Source organism: Mustela nivalis, assembly GCF_964662115.1.
Source record: "Mustela nivalis genome assembly, chromosome: 13".
Lineage (NCBI taxonomy): Eukaryota > Metazoa > Chordata > Mammalia > Carnivora > Mustelidae > Mustela > Mustela nivalis.
In genome coordinates this window covers 90,727,037-90,754,676 of record NC_139032.1, presented here as the reverse complement: position 1 = coordinate 90,754,676, position 27,640 = coordinate 90,727,037, and the positions used below count along the sequence as shown (strand labels likewise).

Genomic DNA, 27,640 nt, shown 5'->3' with positions numbered 1-27,640 from the left:
GACCGGCAGGGAGTGGGAGGGAGGATGGAGGCTCCCGGTGGGCGAGGACATGGGAAGCCGCAGGTCCCTGGAGGCCGTGGGAGCTGCGTGTGGGTGGTGGGGTCTCTGTCGGGGGGGGGGGGGGTAGCGAGGAGGACAGGAGCCAGCCTGGACGCAGCAGAAAGCCAGGAAGCTCCTGCACCCTTCCAGAGGGGGATGCGAAAGGCCTCAGACGGAGGAGGGCAGGTGAGGCAAGAGCAAAACGCCGCCGCCGCCGTGCGCGCCTCCAGCGTGACACCGGACAGTGCACAGGGTGTCGCCCCCCGAGGGGAGGAGGAGAACATGGCGTGGGAAGATGCTGAGCTCTGCTCTCCTGTGCAGGGGTGGATGTGCAGGGCGTCCGAGGGGACCAGGCCAGAAGGCAGTTGAAGGCACTGAGCTGCTTTCTCTTCTAGGTGAGGATTAGGACACGTGTGGACATGCAGAGGAAGGACTGCCCCCCCAGCTTTGGGGAGCGGTCATTAGCTGCCTTCACTGCTTTACAGGGTCATAGCTCCCGCTTCTCCAGCGGCTGAGCCGTGGCGTATAAAGACCCAGCCTCTCCCCGGCCCTAGAGCTCCCCACCAGTCTTGGCCACAGCCAGCTGAGCTTCTCCCCATGTCAAACCCCTGCCTCCCCTGCCCCCCCACAGAGGCTGGTCCCTAAAGCACACTGGGCACCTGACTCGTCACAGCCTCTGCCTGCAAGAGCTGCCTGGTGCACCTGCCTTGACCCCCACCTGTGTCTGTTCAGTACCAACTGTGTTCTGGGCGCCCCTGCAGGTACCGGCAGTGCAGCAGCACGGCAGGAGTAAGCTGGCCACCTGCTCCGGGAGGCGCTCTCAGGACCAAGGGCCGGTTGGTCTGAACGTGGCACGCCCAGGACCCAACGGGGCTTCGGCACGAGCCGAGGGTTTCCCTGAATGCAGCAGAGCCAGCTTTGGCTCCCGTCCCAGAACCAAGAGTTTCCGGGAAGAGCCGAGTTGCCCTGGGTGGTGCCAAGAGGATGATCTCCCTCCCCGTGGTGTCCCCACACCCTCTGACTCTTGCCAGGACTCAGCTCCTGGGCCCCCAGCAGACAGCGGCTAGGCCATAAAGGCTGGAGAGGGTCTCCTGGCTAAGGGCACTCCAAGTCTGGCTGAGAGGGGCGTCCATCCTGGAGCTCCTGGCCCCCAGGGCAGTCCACCCTGTGGGGACCCAAAGCCTCCAACAGCGGCTGCCCAGCGGTGTCTCTGGGCGACCGCTAGAGGGCGGGGGCGAGCCGCGGTCCGGCAGGCTCCCAGGTGACCCGCCGGCAGGACCCAGCTGGAGTCCTCTCAGCGCCCCTGCTGGGAGCCCTGTTAGGCCCAGCAAGCACCCCCTGCGAGGGTCATGGGGACGGGCCATAACGGATGCCTAAGAGCTCTCCTCCAGACGGCAAGAGGAAGGAGGAGGTGGTTGAGGGGGAAACTGAGGCACCCAACAAGAAGCAACAACCCTGTCACCCTTGTGGGTACCCTGAGGAGCCCAGTTTGAAAACCACAGCTCTGGGCCAACACCCTACGGCGGGAGACCCAGGCCCAGAGACGGGAGGGGCAGGCATCTGGTCATTTAACCTGTTCATGCAAAAGCCCGCACCCAGCACCTGCTGCTTAGATGGGGAGGAGGGAGGCTCCTGGTTCCCAGGAGACAGCACCACGCTTAGCACCACCCTCTGTCTGGCACCACCCCCCAAGGTCGCCGAGTGTGGGAGTGTTCCACAAAGCAGGGGACTTCCGGCACCGAGAATCTCCTCTCATCCTGCTCTGGGGGCCGCAGGTGGGGGTAGGGCTCGTCCCCTCTGTGGGGGAGTCTGTCCCTGGCCTGCCGTTGGTGTCCCTCCGCGTGGAAACACCCCACACTTGTTGCTGTTCACTGTTCCCTGGGCCTGCTCCCTGTGTCCCAGATTTCCCTCTCCACCCCATGCCTTGTCTCTCCTTCTTCTAGAAGACACCTGTCCCAGGATGCAGGGCCCTCCGTAAATCCAGGGTGACCTCATCCCCAGATCACGTCTGCGAAGACCCTGTGGCCCAGTAAAGCCAGGCTGAGATCTGGGCGGGGCATGGGCTCGGGCAGCACCCTACTCACGGGCACCCACCCCGCTGGGTGTGCGTGAGCCGGGTGCACCCCACCCTCAAGGACTGAAGCCTCGGGAGCCGGCAGATAGGAGTGGTCCCAAGGTTAATTAATCATTACATTAAAAATTCACCCGTTAGGGGCCCCGCAAACAGGAAAAGTATTAATCACTCGTTTCCTCAGAGTGACAAGTGCATTTCCCTAAATTCCTGGGCTGCTGACTTAACCGAATGCTAATCCCCACGCTGCTGCCTTTCCCGGGAAGTCACGGCTCATGAATATTCCAGGGTCACAATTTGCTTTTTAAAAGGACAGACTTATTATTTCATTTTTAAGCTTGCTGTCATGAATAGTAATAGTCCAGGCCCTGAAATAATGAAATGGCAGCAACTTTCTGGTTCAGTCCCCTGCCCCGTAGGGGACAGGGTGGGGGTTCTGGGCCTCCCCATCACGCGGTCTAGACACACGGTCAACCCACGAGAGCATCGCTGCCTGAGCAGCAGGTGGGCTGCAGCCCCTTCCCTTCCCCAGGGCACTTCACAGTTTATAAGCAGGTGTATCCTTGGCTCCTGAGATCCTCCTGGCCACGAAGGTGTCACTAGCCAAGGAGGCAGGAAGCCTTGCCGAGGAGCTAGACAGAGAGGCCAGTTCAAATCCTGACCCCAAGTGACCCTAGCCAAGTCCCTCGGAGCCTCCATTGCTCACCTGTGAAATGGGGTCTTGAGCCAGGCTTAGCCGATGCCAGAGCCAGTATTCTTAAGCCTTTCGCTACGCCCTCAGGTCTGGGGAGACAGAGTACCAGGACCCCCGCCCTGACGTTTGGATCTTCGATCTCCGTGGAGCAGGAGTGATGGCACCCCCGGGCAGACGGAGGGGGCTTAGCACCCGGCAGCGTCCCTGGGAACGTCCTCTCAGTGTGATGTCTACCACTTGGTGAAATTATGGGCCATTCCAAGCACCCAGTAACCCGCAGCAGCTCACTAAGTACTTGTTTAAGTGGAAAATCCAATGCTGTGTCTCCCTTCCAGGACCGTTCAGACGGAAAGGAACTCCTTTTCAGAGATGGGCTGCTGGGAGGGGGGAAGCTCCTCGGACCCCAGCCCTCCCCCGAGCCTCGGTGCCCTCTTCAGCGCTGGCCTCCCTGCCCCCAGCCTGTCACCAGACAGACCCTAAGGGCCCCCACCACGGCCGTCTGTGGACTGGGGGTCACCACCTCAGCCTGGTCTCAGGTCGGCGGCCAAGGGGGACCAGCCCTGCACCCCACCTGCCTGGGCTTCCTCACTCTCTGCACCACAAAGCCCCCACCCCAGCTTGTCCCGAACCCCCCCACAACCCCTGAGGCTCCATTCCAGCCTCCCTCTGCTGCCGAGCCCACCCCGGCTGCCCCTACCAGGCACGAGTCCCCCTGGATCCGAGCTCAGGCCTTCCTGTCTCCCTGTCCTCACTTCTGCCTCTCCTGCCTCACTGGCAGACGTCTCTGGTTCCTGGACCCCAGCCCCAGTGCAGCGCTTGTGGGCGATCAGGCGGCCATGTTCTTGGTTTTTTTTTTTTTTTTAAGACTTTATTTATTTATTTGACAGACGGAGATCACAAGTAGGCAGAGAGGCAGGCAGAGAGAGGAGGAAGCAGGCTCCCTGCTGAGCAGAGAACACAATGCGGGGCTCTATTCTGAGGACCCTGGGATCATGACCTGAGCCGAAGGCAGAGGCTTAACCTGCTGAGCCAGGTGCTCCTCTTGTTTGTTTTGAATGAGTGAAGAACGAATGAATGAAGAAGTCGCTCTGGGCCTCAGTTGCTCACCTGTGAGACAGCGGAGAGCCGTGACACAGGTTTACTCTGGAAATAATACGCACGGACCAGGTGTGGCCCCAAGAACTCCTCTCGGAGCATCACGCCACGTCTCACTCTTCCAGAACAGAGTTACAGAAGGTGTGTCTATCCAGGGGTCGGGACCTCCAGGGGCCCACGGTGCCCTCTGTGGACTACCGAGGTGCTGCCCCACAGACCTCAGCGATGGGGTTGGTGCAAAAAGTGGAAATCTCACGGGGCCGGATGCTTCTCCCCAGCGCCGAAGCATGCTCGGATAGGCAGGCAGCACCGCGTGCACTGAAGGCATCACCGACCCCCGCTGAAAGCCACTGATGGGGACCAGAGCAGCCTTACCGTAACCAGACGTCTTCAACTGTCCCTGGGATCTTGTCACAGAGAATTTGAGTGGCCAGGGCCTCCAGAGGCTTCGTTTCCGGAAGGCTGTGTGCTTTTTGCTGAAATGGCATTTGTGGGACATGTGATTTTTCCCAGGGACGCCATCGGCGCTGTGGGGGAAGGGCTCAGGGGGCAGAGCCGCTTGCCCAGGAGTGCTGTTTCCAGTCCCGGCCGGGGGATACAAGCCAATGCCACACTCCTTGCCTCCGGGACAAGAACCACACACAAGCCTCTCCCACGGGCTGGGGCCACGCCACCCCAGGGGACAAGCTTGGTGTCAGGAGCTGAGAAGCAGGCAGGCCTGCTCTGTCCGCTGTCCCTGCCTCCCCTGCACCCTTCCTGTCTTCAGACTGGCGTCCTGGTTCCAGAAAGCCCCCATGGCAGCGGGTAGAGTCAAGAGGCCCCTATAGGGATAGGAGGCTCCCCGAGGTCATGCCCAGTCAGTGCAGAACCGGTTGGGACCCAGACCCCTGAGAGTCTTTCCCAGCTGGGGTGGCCCTCAGGTGCACAGCCTCAGGCAGGACCGCCCTCCACCCTTGCTGGAGAAGCCCCGTAGACCCTGAGATGCAAAGTCCTTGGGAAATGTCACCTAACCCCTGCCCGCTTTGCCAGAGAGAGGAGCGGGCAGGCAGAGGTCAGGACGGCATCCCGACCGCGGTGCAGGCACGGCGTGTCTCTCTCCGAGGTGCTGAAACACTGCCCCGGCTCAGGCCGCCCCACCGGCTGGCGTCGTCCCGCTGGGCTACCCGTGGACGTCTGTCCAGCCCCTCCACCCACACTGCTCACCATCCTCGTGTGCTCACTTTCAAACTTTGTAATTGTGGTAAAATATATATGACATGACACTGACCGTTTTAACCGTTTTTAAGGGGTGTGAGGCACATTCACATCCATCCCCAGAACAAGACAGTGGTTTCTCCAGACTGACCTCTTCTCCCCATTAACCACTGACCCATCCCCCCAACTCCAGCCCCCAACCCCCCCCCCCCGCCTCTGTGGTCCAGCTCCTCCGATTCCTCCTGGGAGTCGTTCCTTCAGGTCAGTCCCTCTGTGCCGGGCGGACCTCACCGCGGACCACGTCCTCCTTGTCCATCCGCGGTGTGGCCGGTGTCGGGATTCCTGCCTCTTTCAGGCTGAGTCATGCTCTGTGGTGTGGACGGACTGTGTTGTTTATCCATTCGTCCATCCATCACTGGACCCTTGGGTTGTGTCTACTTTTGGCTGCTTTGAACGATGCTGCTATGGACATGGGTACATGAACACCTTCTTAAAACCTGTTTTCCATTCTTCAGGGGACATACCCAGAGGGGGCTGCTTGTCAGACAGCAGGTCTATGTTCAGTTTTTTGAGGACGCAGACCCCTGTCCTTTCTTCCATGGTGGCCACACCCCTCTGCACCTGCACCCCAAGCACGCAAGGCTCCTGTCTCCACGTCCTCACCGACACTGTCATCTTCTGCGCTTGCCGGCAGCTCTCCCAACGGGTCCATCCTTCTCTTCTTTTCCTCCTGCTGCTCTTTTGCTTTGTTTCATCTTGTGGGGAGTTTTCCAGGGGCAGTCATGATGGTCGAGATCATGACTCTGGAGCCAAACGGATCTGATCCAAACACTCACCCTGACACTCACCAGCTGCGTGACTGTGGCCTGCTGTCCCAAGAAAGGAGGGAAGGCCTGCGACGGACCAGCAAAGGGCAAACAGGGGGCCACGGCAGCTCCCTTTATTGTCAGCATGACCTGGGCTGGGCTGCATGTTTAGGGAGGACTGTCATGCGGAGGACGGCTCACACGGGTGACCCAGCTGCCGGAAAGCTGCGGAGGGGGCCCCACCCTGGCCACCCACCTCTGAGGACAGCACCTCTGGGGGCGCGGGGCAGGGTGGCCGCGGCCTCGAAAGCACCTCCTTCCCCCGCTGCAAGGCGGGCGTCCTCAGCGATGAGCTAACACTTCCCAGTTCTGAGATAATGACCTCTGAACACGCACCAGAGAGCTGATGTCCGGACGCCCCTGAGGCAGGAAGCACCCGGCTCCGATTCTGGGAACACGAGCCATTTAAGTGACTGCCTTGCTGAATATTTCATGATTTACATTAATGGCTTTCTGGTGTTTTTCATAACAAAACTGTCCACATTATGATGGGTTAAGATGTGGTCATTCCAGCCACTCTCCCTCCACACACCCTCTCAGAGCGCCGGCCACCATCCCTCTGTCTACCTGACTCCTCCCCAAGCCCACGTGTCCTAACCCAGGCGCCCCTCCTCCAGGACCCAAGGTCCTGCCTGAAGCCCGGGCTTAGGCGCTGAGATGTGCCCCACAAGCTGGCCTGGGGTCTGGAGCTGGAGGGACCCCCACAGGCCCCTGTCACATGCTCCCTGAGAGCACCAAGCACCCCCAGGAATATGCTTTTTTTTTTTTAAGATTTTATTTATTTATTTGACAGACAGAGATCACGAGTAGGCAGAGAAGCAGGCAGAGAGAGAGGAGGAAGCAGGCTCCCTGCTGAGCAGAGAGCCCGATGTGGGGCTCGATCCCAGGACCCTGGGATCACGACCTGAGCTCAAGGCAGAGGCTTTAACCCACTGAACCACCCAGGCGCCCCTAGGAATACGCTTTTGTAGTTAATCAAAGTGCACGCTCTGTCAAAGCATCTGAGTTTTTACTGAAGTCTCTTTGCTTTGCTGCCATAGGGGCTGCTCTGGGCCTGGACGGCTGTTCAGACTTTCCTCATTTCAATGACCTTGACGGCTCTGGGGAGCACAGGACTGGGATTTCGTGGAATGGCCCTCAGCTGGGATTTGTTCAACGTGTCCTTTGTGACTGGACTAGGGGGGTGGTTTCGGGGAGACCCCAGAGCTGAGGTGTCCCTTCTCAGCCCACATGTCAGGTGCACACCATCAGGTGGTAGGCCAGACAGTGACCTTGGTGACCTTGGCGGTCAGCAGAGGCGTGGTGAGCCGGGCTTGCCGGGGCCACCTACCTCGGTGCGTACTGTGCGCCCCGAGGGGCGTCTGCGCAGAGACCCGTCTCCCCGCCCGCTCTGCAGACCAGCGTGGCCCACAGAGATTTATGACCGCTGCTTAGAGTCCGATGTGACCCTGTTTTGCTCACTCTGTTCCACTTTGGGCCCCTGGGGCTCGTTCACCACCCTCCGTGGTGCTCTTTTCGTGGTCCCCAGATACTTTCTTAAGTATATATCTTTTAATTGTGGTAAAGAATATAAAACATAAAATTTACCACCTTAGTGTTTTTGAGCGCACAGCTCAGGGGCGTCAGACACACTCACGCCTCCACGCGGCCACCCCTCCCTCTGTCCCCGGACACTCCACCTTCCCAGACGGAGCCTCTGTCCCCTCTGAACGCTGACCGCTCCCTTCCCCTGCCCGGAAGCCAACGCGCTAACATCTGCGGCTGCCTGCCGCAGCTCAGCGCAGGCGTTACCGTGGGGACTGGGTCTCCATGGGGCGGGGGGGGGGCGGGGGGAGCCACACCGGGGAGAGTCCTGCCCCCTCACCCCAGGGCAGGGTGCCCAGCCAGTCCCCAGGGTTCAGGCCCCCACACTCTGCAGGACCCATGGTGCCCTGGGGTGGCTGGAATATTTCAAAACTCCTAGTACAACATCCCCAAAACCAGAACCATCAAAAGCTGCTCAGAGGTGCCAAGGCAAGACGCTGTCAGCAGGACGCGAACAAAACAAAATCCGTTTCTTCTAAGCAACGCGTGGCCTCTGCTCGTGAGGTCTAATGCCAGCGGCCTGTTGGCTCCTCTCTGAGAGAGCCCTGGGTCACCCCAGCTGTCAGTGGCTGAGACCTCAGACACCTGGGTCCGGCCCCGTAGGCATCACGTCCGGAATGGAGGCCCCACAGGTTCAAGCCCGAGGACAGGCCGTGAGGGTGACCTGGAAGAGCCTTCAGTCTGCAGCCACCGCGGGGGCAGGCATCAGGGCTTGGAGGAGGTGTGGGGGGTGACCGCTGACCCCCACAGCCCGGGGAGGGTGGTCATGAGGGTGACACCACTGGCCCCCTGTGCACTCCCATCAGGGCCTCTGGAAAACCGAGGCTCACAAGGGAGGTGACCTGCAGTCACCCGGGACCTCCCTGCAGATCCTGGGACTCTGTGGGCTGCCCCGTGGCTTTCCCACCCTGGGGGGTCCTGGGGCTGAGACCAGCCCAGGTGCCTGCCCCCAGGGTGGGGGAGAGGGAGGCTGGCTGCCTCTGGGGGTCATTCCTGTGGGGGTTGAGGGAGCCCCTAGGGGCCTCACAAATCCCTCCTCCTCCCACTGGGCTGGTGCGCCACCGACCTTGGCGACCGACCACGGAGGCACCAACCCAGGGACGCCTGGCTGCGAGTGAGTCAGGAACCAGCAGGCTCAGCGCACTGGCCTCTCGTCAGCCAGCTGGGGACCTGGCAGGCAGCCCAGGTGGCAACGGTCTGTCCCAACGGGGGGCCACGTGGAACCCAGTAGGGACACAATGTCGGCCCATCTTCATCCTGTCCCTGTGTGGAGAGCCAGGAGGCCTGGGCCACCCACGCCCCACTCAGCTCCAGGACACCCGAGGAGCATTCTGCCTTCATGGGGAAGGATGGTGAGTCCCCACCTCTCCTAGTCACACGGCCTCAGGGGACTGCAGGCAGGACAGGCACCCCAGCCCCTCGGCCTGTCCACACCCTGGGCCCCCATCTGCAGGGCAACAGAGCCAGGCTGCAGGGGTGGGTGAAGGGGAGTCAGGAGGGCACAGGGGTCCGGAGTGCAGGGGACACCGGTTCCCGTCGGCCGTAGTGGGTGCCCACGTGGCTGTGCTCGGCCGCTGTCACTCAGGGGCTCACCCCCCACCCCGGGGGAACAAGTCCCACCAAGAGAAGAGCACATGGAGGCACAGAAGGGGTGCCGGCGGCTCGCACCCCCCAACCTCCCCTTCCCCCACCAGGACCCAGACTGTTAGGGAGGTGGCAGGATTTGGAGGGGTCCCCACTTCAGTCATCCAGTTCCGCCATGGACGGGGTCTCCCTGGGATGGCCACGGGGCTTGGGATAGGGGTAGTCATTGGGAGGCCCCAGCCACCCTCCCCTCCCCCTCCCCAGCAAATCTCCCCCCCATACCCCTCCCCACCTCTCTCCTGCTCCCCTCCCCCAGCCACCCTCCCCGACCTCCGACCTCCGTCCCCTCCTCCTCCCCTCCCCCGTCCCAGCCTGGCCCAGAGCCCCCCTCGAAGCCGGCTGTGGGTCGTGGAGGGTCGTGGAGGCGCCTGCAGCTGCACACACTGCATTCAGAGCAGGTCCCTGCCCAGGAGGTGGTGGGGACAGAGCGTTCCTAACCCTTACCCTGTCTGCCCTCCCCCTCCAGGCAGGCACTTTCTGCAGAGGCAGCGAAGTTCCCGGACACCACCCCATCCCCAGACACATGCTGTCCGGCCGGCCCCCCGAGGATGCCTTGGCCACCCAGAAGCCCAGAAGGGGTGTCCCTCTGCTCTGGGCCGAGTGCCCCACGGGGCTTACACCTGCCCATGGCGGACCCCCAACCCCGGGCTGGGCTGGGCAGTGGTTCCGGCCAGCCCTCCGTCCTCTGGGGCCGCTCAGCCCCGGGCTCAGGCCTGACCTGGGCTCAAGAATCGCTCTGCCCCTTCGCCACCTCCGAGATTGTCTTGGAGACACACCTGCGGCTTTGAAGGTTTCGTGCTGAGTCCCCGCCTGTGGCCGTCTCCAGGTGTCCTGCGGGTGCTCCCCCGGCACAGTGTCCCCAGGGAGCCGGAGTCCACATCCTCTCTGGCTTTCCGGGACTCTGGCCTCTGCTCCTCCCCACCATCCATCTTCCTGCTCTACCCCTTGCCCAAGCCCTGCCCCCTCCAAGCTTGTCCCTTCTCTGGCCTGGCTCATGCTGGACACGTGGCCTGCTCCAGAGCTCCTCCTCCATGAAGCCTTCCAGAATGCTCCTCCAGCATCATCTGGTCAAGGTGGACCTCAGGCGTCCTTCTGGGGACCGAGGGACAGGGTTCCTGACCCACAGCTCACCCACTCACTAGGACCCCCAGCAGCCCTTCCAGGCCAGAAGGTGGGTGTAGAGGCCGGGGCTTGTCGGAGGTCTCCAGACATGCCTGGCAGAGTCAGGACCTGACTGAGCCTTCCACAGTCCCTGATCGTGGAGTCGGTGGAGGATTCATGGGGTGGAGACTAGAGAGCCCCCAGCCCGAGCCTGTCAAGGGCCCAGAGGAGAGGGGCCACGGGGCCTTGGTGTGCGTAGATCAGGTTGGTAAGCAGGGGTTGGGGCGGCAAGGACTGTGAAGGGGCCCGGCGGTGGCCATGTCTCGGGTGCACGGACTGTAACAGTGTCCTTAGTGGTCGCAGGGAAACACACGCACTATCCCCTCCACGGACCATCTACTGGCTCCCCAGCCACAGCCCCGGGGCCACTAGAGCGAGCACCCCCAGTCTAGGAGACCCTTGGAGTCTGCAGGGCCCCAGCCCCAGACACCCGTCCCTCACAGATGCACCTCCGATCTGGGATAGGTTGAGACCTGCGCCCATCCAAGAGTAGACACCCTCCAGGGCCACCCAGAGAAGTCCCCACTACTGTGTTGTCATCAGAGCTGCCTTGACCAAGCCCCATGGAGCGATCGAATCAGAGAGGAGTGAAGGGAAGATGTGTGGGTGCGGCCAGGGGCCGGGGGACCCTCCTTTCTCTCGAGCTACTGGAGGACCCGGGCTGCCCCAGCCCTCAGACCAGGCCCCCGTGGCTCCCAGAGTCTCCCCATGGCTCCCGTGGCAGAGAGGGGTCGCAAGTCCCAGCTGGCGCCCGGGCGTGATACCAGGGCAGTAATTCCTAATTAGATAGAACACAAAACTGGGGACGGGGGAGCGTTTGCCCAAAATGTTGGACCTTGAGGAGCAAACACGTGCCCATCCTGGCGTGGACGTGCGGCCATAAAGTAGGGACACAGAGAGCCTGGCGGCGAATTCGGAAACCTTCTCCGAGGCCGCACGCTCAGAAAGGGGCCGCTTCCTGGAGAGCGAGTGAGGGGACCGCCTGATTTATCGGCACAGACGCTTTGTAGTACTTGAAATTAATACAAATATTTAATAAAGAATCAAGACGTTTTATCTGTAATGCAAAGAGCATCACATTGCCTATATTTTTATTACTGAAAAATTGGAAGCAGGAAGAAATAGTGATGTCAGCCGCTGGATAATTGACAGAGATGCCCATTCCGGTTGCATGCCGCGCTCCACCATCTCGCTCTGCCCCGAACACAGAAGCTACGTGCCACCTCTTCCGGCGGCTTGCAGAGCCTGCTCTGCGCTGTGGCGTCTAATACTGCCCTGTTCTCAACAGCACAGGGAAGTGATTAAATAAGAAATAAATTTGGCTGTCACTGCATTTAAAATCAAATCAAGGATCATTTGTCACCCCAAATGAACCGGCTCTCCTTCCCTGCCCATAAGTAGGCCGATGTTTGCCGAACCATTTAGAAATGTATATAGAGTAAACTCGGCGCATAATGGCTTGTACTGAATATGATCTTTATGGGGCTGCCGTGCGGAGCTGCCGGTGGAGTCATCAGCAGCACATGGCTTTTTTAATTTAAAGTTATAGGTATGAGACTTCGCAGATCCGTCTCAGACGGAGCCTCGTTGGTGGAGGCCCGCAGCGTGACATGGGGGCCGCAGTCCCAGGACTCCTTCTGCTCCCGCCACCTGCCCCTGGCGGTGAGGAGGGGCCGAAGCAGGACAGAGGGTGCCTGTCCCGTCCCAACCCTACGTGCGCCCATCCGCCAGGGGCAGCAGGGCCCGGAGGAGACCAGGAGTCGACCCAAAGCGGCTTGCCTTTCTCACATGGAGAGAGCATCTGCGGCCGGGGCGCTGGCTGAGAAGCAGGGTGGGCAGTGGGACTAGGAGTGGGGATCCCAGGCGGGACCCAGACGGCTGGGCTGCAGTGGCTTCTTGAGATGGGGCTCAGGGGGCCTCCTGAGAAGGTAGGGCGCCCCCCAGCCCGAGGTGACCTTTACAAGAGTTCTCAACACCAACATTTCACGGGGTTTCCTACTATAAGGGGTCGAGGTGCAGGAAAGACACTAGCCCCTCGCCCTGGCCCTCTGGGACCAGACAATTCAGGGAAGAAGCAGAAGGAGGTGACTCCGGAGCTTGGCTGGGGGCTGGGAAGAGCGTCCCTTTCTCCTAGGCCCAGAGAACTGGTCCACAAACCCAGGAGCGGGCCTGTCTCCTGCCCCCAGGCTGTCCCCTTGGGCTCCGCGGCCCTCCCCTCAAAGCTGCCCCTGACCAGGTGTCAGCGGCTGAGGCTGAGACGCTGGCACCAGCACCATTCATCACGGGCTGTCAGTCCTGCCCTTTCTCCCCTGCCACTGCCCACCCCCACCCCCGACCCCTGACCCAGGGAAAGTCAAGCCTAGAGCCTGCAGGAGGGGTCCCGGGGCGGGGTGGGGGGCGGTGAAGGGGGCTGGGAAGGGGTGGCCAGGGCTGGAGACAGCCCCCTGCAGCCTCTCCCCCGACCCCCAGGGCTGTGGTTGCAGCAGCATCCTCTGCCCGACCAATGCCAGCCCCCAGTAAGGGCAGGAGTCGCCTGGCAGTCGCTCCTCGCGGGGAGACTGAGGCCGGGAGAGGAGCGGAGAGCTGGAGAAGTGGACAGAGAGGGTCAGACTGGATGGAAGCGGGGCTGGCCCGGCCAGCTGTGAGCCTGAGCCCTGCTCTGCCCCTGACTTCCGAGACCCCCACACGGTCCTGCAGGGCTGGATGTGGCCCAGCGGCTCGGCAGGGCGGTCCGGTGAGCGTCCCCGGAGGGGCCATCGCCGCTGGCCCAGGGCGCTCGGGTTAGTGCCCCCTCCTCAGGGGCCTGCTGGGCTCAGATGTGCAGCAGAAGCTCAGACGTACATTGCTCTGCCCTTCCGCGGCACGTTTAACGGCTCCTGGAAGGAAACTCGGCCAACAACCGCGATTGTAGACTCCATCCTTGTTAGAAGATTATGTTTGACCAAAAGCCTTTTGTTAGCTCATTATTTCACATTTTCTCCTCCCTCAAAAATACCTTTTATTCTGGCCCTAATTTTTAAATGTTCAAAGGAATACGGATTATGCTTGGGTCTGTACAGGCGGGCACGGGACCGGCCCAAGGGGACAGGATGCTCCTGACCTGAGGTGCAGGGCCGGCCCCCGCAGGCTCAGGGCCCCCCTCCTTCCTCCCAGGGATGGTTCAGGGTGTACGAGAGGCTTCTGCGCTTCCCCCCCGCTGGGGACTCACCGTCAGCCCAAGGGGATGCTCCTCCCCCATTGGGGGGCCCCTCGGAGCCCGCAGGGATGGTGAGGCATGGCCCTTAGGGGACCTGTGGGATGAGCAGCCCCGTTGTCCTCCGGCCTGGGGCAGAGGCAAGGGGGCAGGCTCGGGAGCTGAGCGCCCCGGGCCTTGCTTCCTCGGAGGCCGGGGAACACCATGGGGGCTTTGTGGTTGCCTTCTGCCGGGTACCCGAGCGCGGGCCTCACAAGCCCCTGGGGCCTCCGACTCTGTTCCCTGGGACCTGGCTGCCAGGTGCGGAGAGACCCCAGGGCCGGCCGCTGGCCGTGGTCTACACATGGTCCCTCCACCCACCTCGCGGCAGAAACGGTCTCTCCCCTCAGCCGCCGCAGACAGGAGGTGGAGAAACAGGCTCAGGTGAGGGATCCGACGCAAAGCCCCTGGCCCTGGACAGCCAGCCTCAGCACGCTGCGTTCACACGCGTCCACACGGGTGCTGGGGGCACCGCGCTCCCGGAGCCCCCGAGCCCGAGGCCAGCCCAGCGTCCAGGAGCCTGCAGCACTGCTTGGCCCCCTCTGCCCAGCAGCCCCAGATGCAGCAAGACCGCCCAGCACGCCGCTGCACCCCCGGGGTGGCTGCGAAGAAAGCCGAGGCTGAGGGTCCGCCAGCCCGAGAAGGGGTGGGCGGAGGGGTTCAGCCCCGCCCGGCCGCGCCGTCGGCAGCTGTCCTTACTGCTGGAGGACAAATCGCTCTCTGACAATAATCAGATGACCGGACACTTAATTATGAGGCCATGAGACAGCAAGATTATTAATTTTGAATCACGCAACTCGCTCCTGAAAGCTAAGCGTGGACAGCATGGACGCTCCTGGGGCCCTGGGAGCAGTCGGAGGCTAGGGGGTTCCAAGCACCAGAGTGGGGGGCTTCCAGGCAGCCCCAAAACTCTCCCTCTGGCCAGGGGAGTCTAGGTTGCAGGGGAGTGGTGGGGCCAGGGCTCCGGCCCCCCAAAGAGGCTGCCCTGCCAGCAAGCCCCAGAGTCTGACCCCGGTGAGACCGAGCCAGCCCCTCATGCCTACAGAGGGCCCATCCTGCAGTCGGCACCGGGCAGACCTCCTTTCCGAAGGCCCAGTTCCGCTGAGAAGGTCCTGGGCCTAGGAGCCCCTGCAGCCAGGGCGGGCGTCGGCATGACTGTCTCGGGAAAGAAGGGGACGTGGGCATTGGCACAAGGCTGACCTCAAGAGGAGGCCTGTCGCCAAACCTCAGGGACACTGGCTCCCTCCTAGAGCTTCTCATCTCTTCCCACACCTCCTGTCTCCCCAGAGTTCGGTAATTCCTCCCACGGCATCTCCCAGCCGCGGGGCTCCCCATCTTCCCAGGTCTGCCGAGGCTGCCCCAGGGATGAGGCTGGGGGACAGGTGGGGGCCAGAGCCCTGTCGCGGGGCTGCGAGACCCGGAGCGCAGCAGGGGACACCCTCCCGGGCCACGGGCAAGAAGCCGCGTGCCAGGCCGGGCAGCCTGTGTGAGCCGACTGCCAGCCAAGCCGGCGGCTGCTGTCGCTTGGCAGGCGGGAAGGCATGTTTGCCGACTGCCGCCGACAGCTTCCCAGGCGAAGCCGCGCTGCTTCAACAGAAGAAGTGAGCAGTGCCCACGGGCAGATCCCCACCGGGAGGAGGCAGGCAAGGCGCAGATGCAGAGGGCACATGCCCTGGGGGCTGGGATGCTGGGGCGGGGGGGCTCCCCTTCCCACCTTGTCCACCCCGGGCAGCCTGGCCTGGGCTCTGGTGCCAGGCTGGGGTCCAAACCCTCCAAACTCTCCCCTCCCCACCTCTGTGGACAGTCAGGGTGGCCACCCTCTGGGCCACAGGGTGGTGGGCACCTGGATGAGACCTGGGGGGGGAGCCTGGGACCCCCTGCCGGGGTCTCTTCTCTCTCTGTCCTCCCGGGTGGGCTGCCAGGTGGGCTGAGCGGACCGACCTCCTCTGGGGACCGGTAGAGGGCAACCTCTCTTGCCTCCCAGCCTGTCCTGGCCCTACTCTCTACGGAGGCTGACGTCACGCTGCCCACCGGCCTCCCACGGACGGGGAGGGCATGTCCCTGACAGCCCCCCCCCACAAGACAGCCTGGGACCTCAGTGTGCAGCGGGGTCTCCGTGAGTGTGGGAGGGATGGCGGGCATCGCGGGGAGAACCCCAGGAGGCTCCACAGGCCGCCAGGAGGGTGAGGGGACTCCAGTGTGGGGTGGGCTAGGGCGTAGGGCAGAGGAGGGAGCAGAGACAGATAGGGAGGGGGAGGGGCCCGGGGTTCCACCTGGCTTCTCCTCTCGGCTTGTTTCCTAACTGGCAACCTGGGTCTGCAGGGGCCCCTCCCGGGCAGTGTCCCTTGCGGCGCCAACGTCCTCATGCTGAGAAGGGTCCCAGCCTTCCCCGAGCCTCCCCCAGGTCCCCGCAGGCTGAAGGAACCCGGGATTCCACCCTGTGCTCCAGGTCAGCCCGGAGGGACTGGGACTGGGCTCGGGGGAAACTCCAGGCGGGGGTGGGGCAGGTTGGGCTGGAGAAGCCACACCCCACGCCCCCCAGGCCCCACATGCCCCGCTCCCTCTGCGCCTCAGCTCCAGCGACTGCTTCCTGCGGTAGGTGCCTGGATCTCAATAATCAAAGAATAATCAATGGGTCTTTAATTTCCATACAATAACTGTCTTATTAAATCTAAATTTAATGTGCTTCTAGAATCCTTAATTTAAAGTGTTACTGCGCCCACCATCTGCTCCACGAAATACAGACGCCGGGCACACGTGACTCAGCAGCGCAGAAGCGGGGCTCTGGGACTCGCCCGCAGCTGCGGCTCCTGGGGCCGCCCCCCACCCCCGCCCCTGCAGGCCCACCCGGGCCTCTGTCTTGGGGAGCGCAACCCCAGAACCAGACCGGGAGTCTGCCAAGAGATGGGGTGTCGTGGGCCTGGCATTCAAGGCCGCAGGAGACCTCCTCTCTCCAGGGCTGGGCACCTCATCTTTCTTCCTGCTGGGCCTCTGCCCTGATGTCCTTCAGTGCCTGCTCTGGGGCACCCCCAGCAGGACGCCTTTCCTGGCCCCGCAGCCGCTGCCCAGAGCGCCGTGGACCCTGGAGACGCGCAGGGTGTCCAGCAAGCACACCGTGGGCGCCTGCAGGCCCGCAGGCTCTGCAGGGAAACCTCCCGACAGCCCACCCTGGACACTGGACTCAGGGACACGGGGACTTCTCCACGCACCTGTGTGGCTAGGGTCCGACTCCAGGACCTCTCTGGAAGGGGGACAAGATGGGGACAGGCCTGGGGGGCATGGAGCACCTTCCTCCCACAGTCTGCAGGGGCTGGAGTTCATGGATGAACGCGGACATTGGGAATGGGTGGAGGGCACGTGGGGACATCCTGGGGGCTTGGGACGGGGAGTCTACTGGCTCCTTGACCCCTTCCCTTGGCGTGCTGGATGGCTGTCTTGCTCTCTACTCCTCCCCAGATCCCATCTGATGGGGGCGGGGGGGTGGGGCGGAAACTGAGGCCCAGAGGAGCTGAGAGCTCACCAAGGCCAAGGAGGGAGGAAGCAGCAGGGAGCCCTCTACACCACCAGCCCTGGGCGCTCCCAGGGGCCGGGCGCCCTCCCCTTCCAGCCACGGCTCCTCCTGCGTGGGTCCCTCCACACAGGTGTGTCCTCAGAAAGTTCCAAGTCAGCAGAGCTGGCTTCTGCCTGGATCACAGCCTCCGCCTCACGGTCCCCACGAAATCCACCGCTCGCTAATCACACCGCTTTCCATCCCAGCGAGCCCTGCAGGCAGCCTGCGCTCCAGGACCGCATTTTGAGCGCAGACATATAATCAAACGGCAAAGCGCAGAGGGCACAGAGGGCCTCTCTGCCAATCGAATAAAAGCTAAATGGCCCGAGCTTTTAGGCCTAATCACTGATGTATTCCCACTTGGGGTGGGTCTACGGCAAAGCCCATCCGATCAAGGCCGGGCTTTTCCGAGCATTTTGGCATCAGGCCCCGGTTCCCCTCCCAGACGCGCCCGCCTTGCCAGTCCTGCCCTCTCAGCCGCGGTGGCCTGACGCTTCTCTTCCGGCCCAAGTCCAGGGTCCCCTGCGGGAGGGGCTCCCCCACTCAGTCCTGGAGATGCTCTTGGGACCAGCACTGGGCAGTGCACGTCCTCCTGGCATGTCCCCTGGGACTGGAGTCCCCATCAGGGCTGAAGCCAGGGCACAAGTCAGTCCTCCAGCCTAGGCAGGCTCTGGGTCTGCCCGGAGCCCCGGCCCAGGGAGGCACTGGAAGGGGTGCGTGGGGTTGTAAAGTCCAGTGGCTGCCCAGGGCCTATGTGGAGACACAGGCCAACACCCCTGCAGCCAGTCCCTGAGTCCAGGGGGACCCGTTCCAGCCCCGCAGAGCCTCCAGGTGGTGAGCCCAGCTTTGCCTACCCCCCTCCCCTCCCTACCCTTCCCAGACCTTCCCCCCAGGCCTCTCCCACCCCACTGCCCCCCTCCACGTCCTCAGACAAAGAGCAGATCCCTCCCCTTCACCCCTCTCCGTGGGCGGGGAGAGAAGCCGCCAGTCCGAGCCTGGAGCCCCTTCCTGAGGCCTGGAGTCCAACCTGGCCCGAAGGCCATGCCTCTCCGCCCCAAGCTCTGCACCCCAATCCCCCTCCATATGACCCCGTCCCCCGTCTGTGTGGCACGGGTGCCTTGCGGGAGCACCTGCTGTGGTCTGCAGCTGCTGCCGCTGCCTGGGGGCATCAGCCTTCAGGGCCTCCCCACCCCACCCCCCACCCGCCACCTGCAGGGCTAGGCCCGGGGCGGGGCTGTGTCCCGTGGCCCCGCCCCTCTGCAGGCCTCAGCTTCTGCAGGCCATAGGGCACAGGGGAAGGGTGGCCTCCCCATGAGGGACCCTGGAGCCCTGTGGGCGGGGCCCACTGCAGAGACCCTGCGGTCTGGAGACGGAAGCCCCAGTCGGGGGATGGGCTGACACGTGCCAGTCTCAGACCGTGGCCCTAAGCTGGACCTCAAACCCAGAGAGTCCCTTCAGCGCCACATCACTGGGGCTTCGAGGATGGGGGCCCAGAGAGGGGCCCGGCCGATGGGTGAAGGGACGGGACAGTTGAACCACTAGGGTCCCAGCTGGCCGGGAGGCTGGGGTTCATTCTGGGATGGCTTGGGGTCCACGGGGCTGCTAATTCCCTCTAATTCCCTGCTAATTCCTGGGGCAGGCAATGCTCTCCCGGCCCCAAGCTGCATCCGGGCCTCCGTGGGCCCAGGGGAAGGAGGGGCCTCAGGAGGCAGCTCAGGACAGAGACCCAGCCTCCGGGGCCGTGGAGGTCACTTTCCCCACCCCTGCCGCCGAGACTGTCCCTGGGGGCTGCCCAGGGCCTGTATCGGAACACCCTGCCACTAGGGGTGACTTCCGCCCTCCTGTCCAAGTGCAGCTCCCCAGCTGGGGGCCATGACTTCCTCCTTAGGGGTGAACTTCTGCCCCTGCCCCGCTGCAGGAGAAGGGCTGGCCAAGGGCCTGAGCCGGGTGAGGGCCGCAGAGCTGGACACCCCGAGGGGTGGTTTACAAGTGGGTGGGGCCCCCAGAACCTCCCATACCAGGGAGAGCTGTTTCCTGAACGGGTGCCCAGTGCTGCTGGGGGAGCCCTTTGCCAGAACCTGCCCCACCACAGCGAGGCAAGAGAGACACACACGGCCGGCTCCTTGCCAGGGTGGCTTCTGTCCTTAACTGATAGAGCTGGGCTAGGGCCACACACCAGCCCACCCCTCCAGGAAGGCGGGGAGCCGAGCTAGGAGCCGGCCGGCCCCAGGCCATGCACCCAGCCTGGGGCACGGGCTCTGTCCCAGCCTGGGACTGTCCCAGCCAGCCTGGCTGGCCCTGGTCAAGGCCTTGGTCCCCTCAGCCCCTGATGGCCAGCCCTGGGGAAGCAGGCTGCCTTTCCAGGAAATCGGGGCCTCCACACGCCCCCACCCCTTGAGGCAAGGCCATCCATCTCTTAGCTCTGCCATCAGTATGGGTCCCCTGGGGGCTGGGAGCAGCTTCTGCTCAGTGAGGCCTACCTCCCTGGTGTGGGTTGTGTTTGTGGGAGGGGTGGGGGGGAACCCGAGGAGCCCCCCCCCCCCCGGCGCTGGCGCTGCCTGGGCCAGGGTGTCGCCCACTTCGGTTCCTCTGCCCTACCTGCACCCTCCCTCCGTCGGCCCAGTCCCTGCAAGGGGGCCCGGGGAGCTCTGGGTGGCACCTGGGATCACAGCAGCCTTCGCAGCCCCGGCCCACCCAGGACGGCCTCCGTTGGACTGACGGAGGCCCCCTCGAGGTGGGTCATAGGGCCAGAAGAGCAGCCCTGGACCAGAGGCCCCTTCCAGCCCGCCCTCATGGCTGCATTTCCCCTGAGGCTACCCGGGGTGCCCCGACCCTCACTTTACCCCGGCCCAGCCCTGGCCCTCACCCCTGGCCACAGACACTCTTGGGGAGCCCAAGAAGCAGCACCCAGGGGGGATGGCATCGCACCCCCCACCAGGCACACAGCCAGACCTCTGTAAAACCCTGCTGTCACCACCTGCTCACCCCGTGTGCTCGTCCCCTGTGTGTGCGGAAGCCAAAATGTCTCCAAGCTGGGGGCATCTCAGCACCCCATCCCTCCCTGCCTGGCCCAGGGCCCTCATCCACCGCCCACGGGCCCCCTGTCCCCTTTCCGTCCCAACAGAGATCCCCCAGTGGTCCCTGAGCAAGTGTCTGTGTCCACTTCCCGGCAGACCCTCTTGCCCAGCCCTCCTGGGCCCCCTGATAGAGCGGACGTGACGCAGAGCTGAGACTGACCCGCCCCAAGCCTCCTGGGCAACAGTGGAGGCCACTGCCCGCACGGCCCTGGCTGCTCAGAGCAGGCCCGCAGTCCTCCTCCAGGGACGGATGGTGCCCACCCGGCGGGGTTGTGAAGAACATGCCACTCAAAGCTGGTCAATGAAGACTGGGAGCTCCCAGCCCCCTGCCCCGCCCCTCCCTGCTCTCCTCCTGCACCGACCCCTGCACCGGCCAGGCCCTCACCCTGACCTCCGCACCGCTTGGACCAGCAGGCCTTTCCTCCACAGGCTCAGGATCACCACCACCCCAGGGGCTCCGATCCTTTCTGCTGGGCTGAGCGGAGGGGCTGAGCTTCTGACGCCTCAGCCAGTCTCTGCCCAGACCGTGCGGGCAGGGAGGCCGGCTGAAGGGCAGGGGCGGTGGGGGATCGCCGACAGGTGCCCGGCCGCTCCTCCTGAAACACCAGGAGGCCCCATGTCACAGGTCCCAGCAGAACTGGGTTCCAAGCCCAGACCCTCCTTGTACTCCCACTCCGCGCGGGCCTCAGCTGGCCCTAGGCCGCCTGGATCGGGCCTTTGGAGGCCTGTGGGCATCCCGTGGCCCAGAGACAGGTGTCTCTACCAGCCCAGGGAGGGGACAGGGGAGTGCACCCCCTCCAGCAGCTTGGAGGCGTGGGTGGGAAGGGGCTGGCACAGGCCCGAGAGGACACTGGTCAGCTGGGCTGGAGGCGGCTGTGGAAACAAGACTGAAGCGGCACGCTGTCCCCGTGGCCAGAGCTGGGCTCAGCAGCAGGGTGGGGACACGCACACCCAGCTCCCCAGCCCTGTGAGGGCCAGGCTCCTTGAGCATTCCCGGGGAGAGACTGTGATGTGCCGTGGATACAGGGGACCCCATCCTGGGACGTCACCATGAAGCACCCTGTCCCTGGGACAAGCTCGCTAAACAAGGGAGCAGATACACCCATGGCTTCGCTCAGCCAGAGACCAGGGTTGCGGCGGAGGAGGAAGACAGGAGCCCACCTCGCAGGCGTCCGGGTGTGGGAAGCACCCGCGAGGGGCCTAGCGCAAAAACGTCCTTGCGGACACGGCAGAGAAACCAAGGGGGCAGGGAGTGGCCCGGCCTGGATCTGAGGACCCCAGTCCAGAGCTGGCCTGGTAGGGACCCGGTGGGCACCAGGGGCTCCGACCCGGTCAGGCCAGGAGACCGGCCGTTCATCTGCAATTCCCCCTCTGTCCATGTGGGGGCAGACCTGGCCCAGGAGGAGCCCGCTGGGGACCGGAAGCAGGTACCTCACACCTGGCGGGTGGCAGGCAGGTGAGGCAGGTGAGGTGGCTCTCCTAGCTTGCAGACAATACAAAGAAAAGGGGCCCCTCCCAGGCCAGCCCAAGGCCCTGCCCCAGGCATGTGACACCCCCCTCCCCGCATCCTGCCCACCCAACCCCCTTCCCATTAAGATACATCACTGGGGGAAGGGGAGGTGAGTGCGCCTGTTGGGCAGCAAGCCTCGGCAGGCCCCTGCCCCCACCTGGTGATCCTGGCTCCTGGGGGGTGTCCCGAGTCACTGGGCCACCCCGCCCAACAGCCGGCTTTCTCCTTGGCTCCGCAATGTCTCCCCCAGTCCCTCTGACGGAGGAAAGCGCCAGCCACTTGGGTTTGAACTGACTTTATTATTCTGTAAATGTGAATTTTACAAAGCGCTTTACAAGTAACGATCACATCCTTCTGTTTGCAAGGACTTCCATGTCCTGCTCGGGCTCCGCTGGCCGCGGAAGCCCTGGGCTTCCTGGCGGCCGGTGGACGTCTCTGCAGGCTGTGACTAGTGCGGCAGCAAAGGCGACAGCGTTGACTCTGCTGAGCGGCGGGGCCTGGGGGCCGGCAGGAGGGAGGACACACCTGCGGGAAGGGGGGGGGGCGGGCTTGCTGGGGGGGGGGAGGGCTGACGAGGGGGGGGCGGGGGTGGTTCTAGGAAAACAAACCTGCTCCACCGCACAAGGAACAGTGATTTCATTTATTTATTGTTTAACAGTCGTGAGTTACAGCAGGACTTAACCCCTCCCAGACTGGACAGGAACCATGTCTTCGTAAAAAGGCTCTTTTTCCCAAACGCTCCGTCCAGAGGATGAACGGTCTGTCTGCACCCAGTGCCATCCAATGTTCAAGTCAAAAATATTTATACATTTTATACTTAGTTCTTTTTTTTTTTGTCTGCTAAAAATAGTATTGCAAGTTTTGGCTTCTTTTGACATAAAAATTACAATCATGTGCAAAACGCTAACAACGAAGGAGTTGATTGGAATTCAAGCAGGTTGTCCAATCCGAATGCTTTAGATTCTGCGTTATTTTCCTTTGCATTTTTTTTCCAAAGAAACAAAACAAACAAACAAACAAAACCCAAAACCTTTTGGCGCGTTAGAAACGTCTTGTACCAAAGCCCTAACGCTCTCCGGCCGGCGGCGGGTGACGCGCTCGGAGCAGCCTCGCTGACAAAAGGACAAACTTACGCACCAGCAACATTCTGGAACAGCAGCTCCAGACTCCTAGCTCTGTGTGTAGGATTTACTGCTGGCAAAGGCAAACAGAGGTTTTCTCACAGTTTTCAGGTGGTTAATGGGCCATCAGCCTTCCACTGGCATCAAGACACTTCCATAAAAATAACCCGAGAGGGGGAGCTAAGCAGTAAGTGGCCGGGGGTAGCACAGGGCTGGTACTAGAACCTTCTGCCCTTCAAGGGGACGTCAGGGCTGGGCACCCCAGAGTCCCCGTCCTCCCCCAGCCCTCACCCCCTGCCCCCCTCCCAGCTCCAAACACAACCGCCCCAGAACCAGACTGCAGCCGGGGGTCTCCCAGGACCGTCTCTCCCCGTGGCCTCGCACCCACAGCCACGGCCACAGTCGGGGGCAAGGCAAGACGCATGAATCCAACGCGAAATTAAGTGACCACAGAGAACTCTGGGTGACAGCAGACACGGCACAGAACACAAGACAGAATTCAAGCACCGAGGCGCGCCGGCTGGGCGGCCCCGCCAGCTCACGGTACCCCGTCCCATCTCCCCTTCCCCGCTATCTCCTGCGGCACAGCCCGTCCGCCGGGGAGGGTGGGCGAGGGTGGCGGCCCAGCCGGCCGCCCGCCACGTCCGCCCCAACGGGGTCCAGTCCCTTCTCTCCTCCTCAGAAAGGCGCAGGTCTAACTCAGCTCTGTGTTAGTCTACGTAGTGTATGTGTATTGCTAATAGTCAAGCTGGGGGGTCAGGTGCAGGCGCGTCATAAATACTGAGTGGCTTGTCTCTCGCTCTACGGGGTCGGGGTGAGTCGGGGTCGCGCTCACAGGACAGGCATTAGTCGTCTTGTAAACAGAGGAGGGGGAGGGTCCGGTTTTAACGGGTTTTCCTTGGGAAAAATGATCAGAAGATGCTAAGGCACTCTGGTCGGCCCCTCCCAGCCCAGGCCCGCCGCCGCCCGCCCCGCGGAACATTCTGGACGCGGAGGGAGCGCCCCGGCAGATACAATCATCAGCCACGCCCGTCCGCAAACGCTCCGGACCCACGTCCACCGCGGAACACATTAGTGCAAAACGCTCGGCCTGGCCCGCCCGGGGCTCAGGGGGAGCTCAGGACCCATTCACATTGAAGAACTGAAGTTTCACACATCACTCCTGCCTTCCCTACCGGGAACACGAAACGGACGGCGGTTACACACGATTAAGGGACCGAGGTCGCGGGACATTGTGCTGGCCTGAACGGCGGTCAGGCCTTCTCTGTGCGGGCGCTGCCGCCGTCACCGGGCCACGGGCACCCCTTCGTGTCCCGGCCTCAGGTCGGGGGCCGCTCTCACTCTGGAGTGGGGGGGGGGGCGTGGGAACAGGGAGAGCGAACGCGAGCCCTTCTGCTGACGGCCAGGACAGGCCAGCCGCCTGTCTCCCCAGGGTCCTCAGGGATGGTCCAATTAAAGTGCACATCAGGGTCGGGAAGGGAAGCTACGGAGGGGGATGGGGGCCAAGCCTCCCCATCCCCCTCTCCACACCCCCAGTGGCTGCCTGAGGATGGCCGCCTCTCAGTTCCAGGAGGGCTAGGTCCTGAGTGGCCTTGGGGCCCCAGGCCCATGCAGCTCCAACCCCAGGTGGGCCCAGGTCAGGGGAGAAAGAGGCGGAGACAGTGTGGCTCACCTCTGGGCCAGAAGGCTGACTCGGGTCCCCAGCAGGAGTGTGGCCCCTTCGGGCCCAGACACCCCCCCCCCCAACCGCTGCTCTCGGGCACAGGGGCTGAGACAAGCTCCCACGGGCCTGCCCGAGGTGCCCCCACTCCCTCTCGGGAGCCCTCAGATCTTTCTGGAGGGCAGGCCCATGTGTGGCCTGGCTAGAGGAGGCGTGGAGGCTCCACACCCAGCCTGGGTCTCCCCAAAGCCTCTCCATACAGGGCCGTGGTCAGAGGGCACCCGAGCACACGGGTGCCGCAGCCCCGCAGGGCAGGCCCATGGCTGGGGGAGGTTCAGGTTTGTGGGTCACAGGGAGGCTGAGCCCAGGGGCTGCCGGCTTGCTCTGCACCTGGTCAGGGGAGGCAGCGTGCCGGCAGCGGGGGGCAACAGACCCTTTCATCTGGGAACAGAAGGGCATCTGGTCTCGCGGGCGGCCGGCGGGGGGGAGGCGCGTGGGACTCAGGAGGAAGCTTCCCGACCGCTGACCACGAGCGCACAGCCTGCGCCCTCGCTCACCAAAGACCGGCCACCTAACATGGAAGTGAGCCTTCCAGCCTCACCCACCACGTCTGTCTCCGGCCCCTCCTCACTGCGCTCCGCCACCCCCACACTCTGAATCCTCAGCTCTGCTGCTGCCCGGCTCCTCCCGCCCACTGCCCGCCGTCCGGGCCCAGGGTCTGCAGCACGATTCGGGACCCGCTCAGGCCCAGCCCGGCCACGAGGGGCCTCCACACCCTCCTCCGTCACACACCCCGGCCGCATCTCCCTGGGACCTGGGCCCGGGCAGGGCGAAGCGCGGTCCACAGGTGACCCAGACCCAGGCAGGGACACCAAATCCTCCCTAATTTTTTGCTCTTTTGGGTCTGAAAGTTTTCAAACCATACATGAACTAGATCTGAATTAAGACAAAAACAAACAAACGAACAAATGTAATCCCAACATGGTCGAGGGTGGCGGGGCTGCCCTGGCTGTGGAGCTGAGGGGGCCAGGGGGGCCCCCAGGCGCAGGGCAGGAGGCTGGAGGTGCACGGAGCTCTCCCTACCCCTGCTGTGCTCACACCGCTGCCCCCGCACACGCTCAAACACACGCGCACTCATACACACGCTCGCGGGCGCTCCACGCACGCAGCCGGCCCGGCAGGCCTGACCCCCGAGTCTTAGGAATAAGGGAAAAGGAGTTTGGCCCCTGTGGGCCCAGCCCTGGCCCCTGGCCCCAAAGGGTGGGTGGGGTCCCCCGAGTCAGCAGCGAGGGTCGGGAGACGGGCCCCAGGCCGCTGGCCCCCCGATCCGGCTCCCAGGCACCGGGGACCACAGGCTCTCGTCCCTCCCGGAGCGGGGTCAGAGGCCCACGGCCTGGAGACGAACCTCGCAGGTATCCAAGGAGCCCTGGGACCTTCCTCGCAACTAGGTCACCAGCGGACTAACCCTTTACAGTATAACGAATGCATTTGTTTCCTTCATAAACTTTAAATACAAGCAGGATAAAAATCACATTTTTTTCAGGCAACAGTAGCAGTTCCGTAGTAAGTGGCTTGATCACATCTGTTTGTATTAGTAACGCATGCAAGCAGCTTTAGTACCGGCCGCGAGCCTCCCGGCGGCCCCTCTACAAGGTCCCCGCGTAGGACGCCTCCGGTCTCCGGGGCGCCGCGGGCGTCTGCGGCCGGCTGGAGCTCGCGCCCGCCTGCTCGAAGGGCTGCGGGGGGCTCGGGGCCGCAGCGGGGGGCGGCTCGGGCGCGGCCACCTCCTGGATGACCGAGCCAGTGCCATCCGCCTCCTCGGCTGCGTCGAAGCTGGGGTTGGCGGCGGCGCTCAGGTCGACGTTCACGGCATCAGTCCTCAGAGCCACAATGGTGGCCGCGTCCCCCCGCCGCTCCGCGTAGATGCGCTGCTCGAACACCTGCGCTGCGGCGGGCGGGAAGTCGGGGTCGAGGGGCACGCCGGCCGCCGAGGAGCCCATGACCGTGCGGTACATCTCCACGCCCTCGGGCAGCATGGACTTGATCTTGGGCAGCCAGCGCTTCCGGACACGGCGGGCGTTGGTGCACATGTCCGCGGCGATGACGTTCATCTCGCTCTCCTTGAAGCTGGGGGCGAAGTTCTGACAGTACACTGCAAACACGGGGGGGGGGGGTGTCAGCGACCCGGGGACCGGGCGCTCGTGTGCTGCAGCTGTCCTCCTGGACCAGCAGGGGAGGGGGCCTCCACTCTGCTGGCCGCTGCCCCCGGGGTCCATCCTGGTCTCAGCTGGCAGACCAGTGGTTACCCTTCTCACCACTCGACCCTGGAGGCCCTGCCCTGTTCCCTCAGGCCAGAATGTCCAGGGGAAGAGGGACAGTCAGTGTCAGAGTATGAGACCGTGGGCCCTCCCTGAGCACAGGTTGGCTGTGTGGCCTTGGGCAGGTCCCTGGCATCTCTGGGCCTTACATTCCTGCTCTGTCCCACCCCCCTGGGTCCCAGGGCCTGCTGAGACAAGCCTGCTCAGTGACCTTGCTCTGGCCAGAAGGGCAACTCGGGCAGGGGCCCGAGTCAGGTGGCCCTTGCACTTACCCACTGTGAGGCTCAGGCTTCTTGGGCCCTCACAGAGGCTCTTCCTCACAGGCTGGACGAGGAGTGTGTGGGGGAGCCGGTCCACACCTGTCCCGCACCCAGCCCACACCTGTCCCGCACCCAGCCCCCACCAGCAGGAAGCGGCGGCCAGAACCATATCCGCACTCCAGTGTTACTGAGAGTCCCCTGCCCCGGGAGCCCCAGGACCCAGCTCTGCAAGCAGCCTGGGGGCGGGACACAGGTCCCTGGGGCGAACCCCTCATGCCAGCATCCCTGCACAACCCCCGTTCCCGGAGCCCAGCCGGCCGCCAGCTTTGGGACTGTCACGACCTATCACAAAGGGCCCTCTCTGCTCTAGAACAAAATCAGTCTCACGAGACGTGTTCCAAGCAAGGAAGTGAGACAGCGTTTTGCGTGCTGACCGCCGCGGGAGGGCCCGGGGCTGGCCAGGGTGGCCCGAGCAGGCCGGGGCGGAGCCGGGCCGGGGGGCAGCAGTCAGCCGCGGAGACGGACCGGGCTCCACGACACCCCACCCCCGCGCCCAGGAGCGGG

The 27,640-nt window shown here is 63.5% G+C and overlaps 2 protein-coding genes and 1 long non-coding RNA gene across 5 annotated transcripts in view; 2 read left to right on the top strand and 1 right to left on the bottom strand.

Moving 5' to 3' along the window:
• KCNT1 (potassium sodium-activated channel subfamily T member 1) overlaps positions 1 to 27,640 on the top strand; it is a 299,723-nt gene that overhangs the window by 150,083 nt on the left and 122,000 nt on the right. The gene's annotated exons all lie outside the window — the stretch shown is intronic.
• LOC309847034 lies at positions 217 to 6,445 on the top strand. The gene is made up of 2 exons (XR_014302272.1): positions 217 to 434; positions 2,892 to 6,445. It is a non-coding gene; the product is annotated as an uncharacterized lncRNA (long non-coding RNA).
• NACC2 (NACC family member 2) overlaps positions 22,348 to 27,640 on the bottom strand; it is a 66,046-nt gene continuing 60,753 nt past the window's right edge. For all 3 annotated transcript variants that reach the window (XM_082696491.1, XM_082696493.1, XM_082696492.1), the window contains exon 6: positions 22,348 to 26,650. In XM_082696491.1, coding sequence (XP_082552617.1) covers positions 26,145 to 26,650 — 506 coding nt within the window. In that variant the 3' untranslated portion in view covers positions 22,348 to 26,144. The remainder of the gene's footprint in view (positions 26,651 to 27,640) is intronic.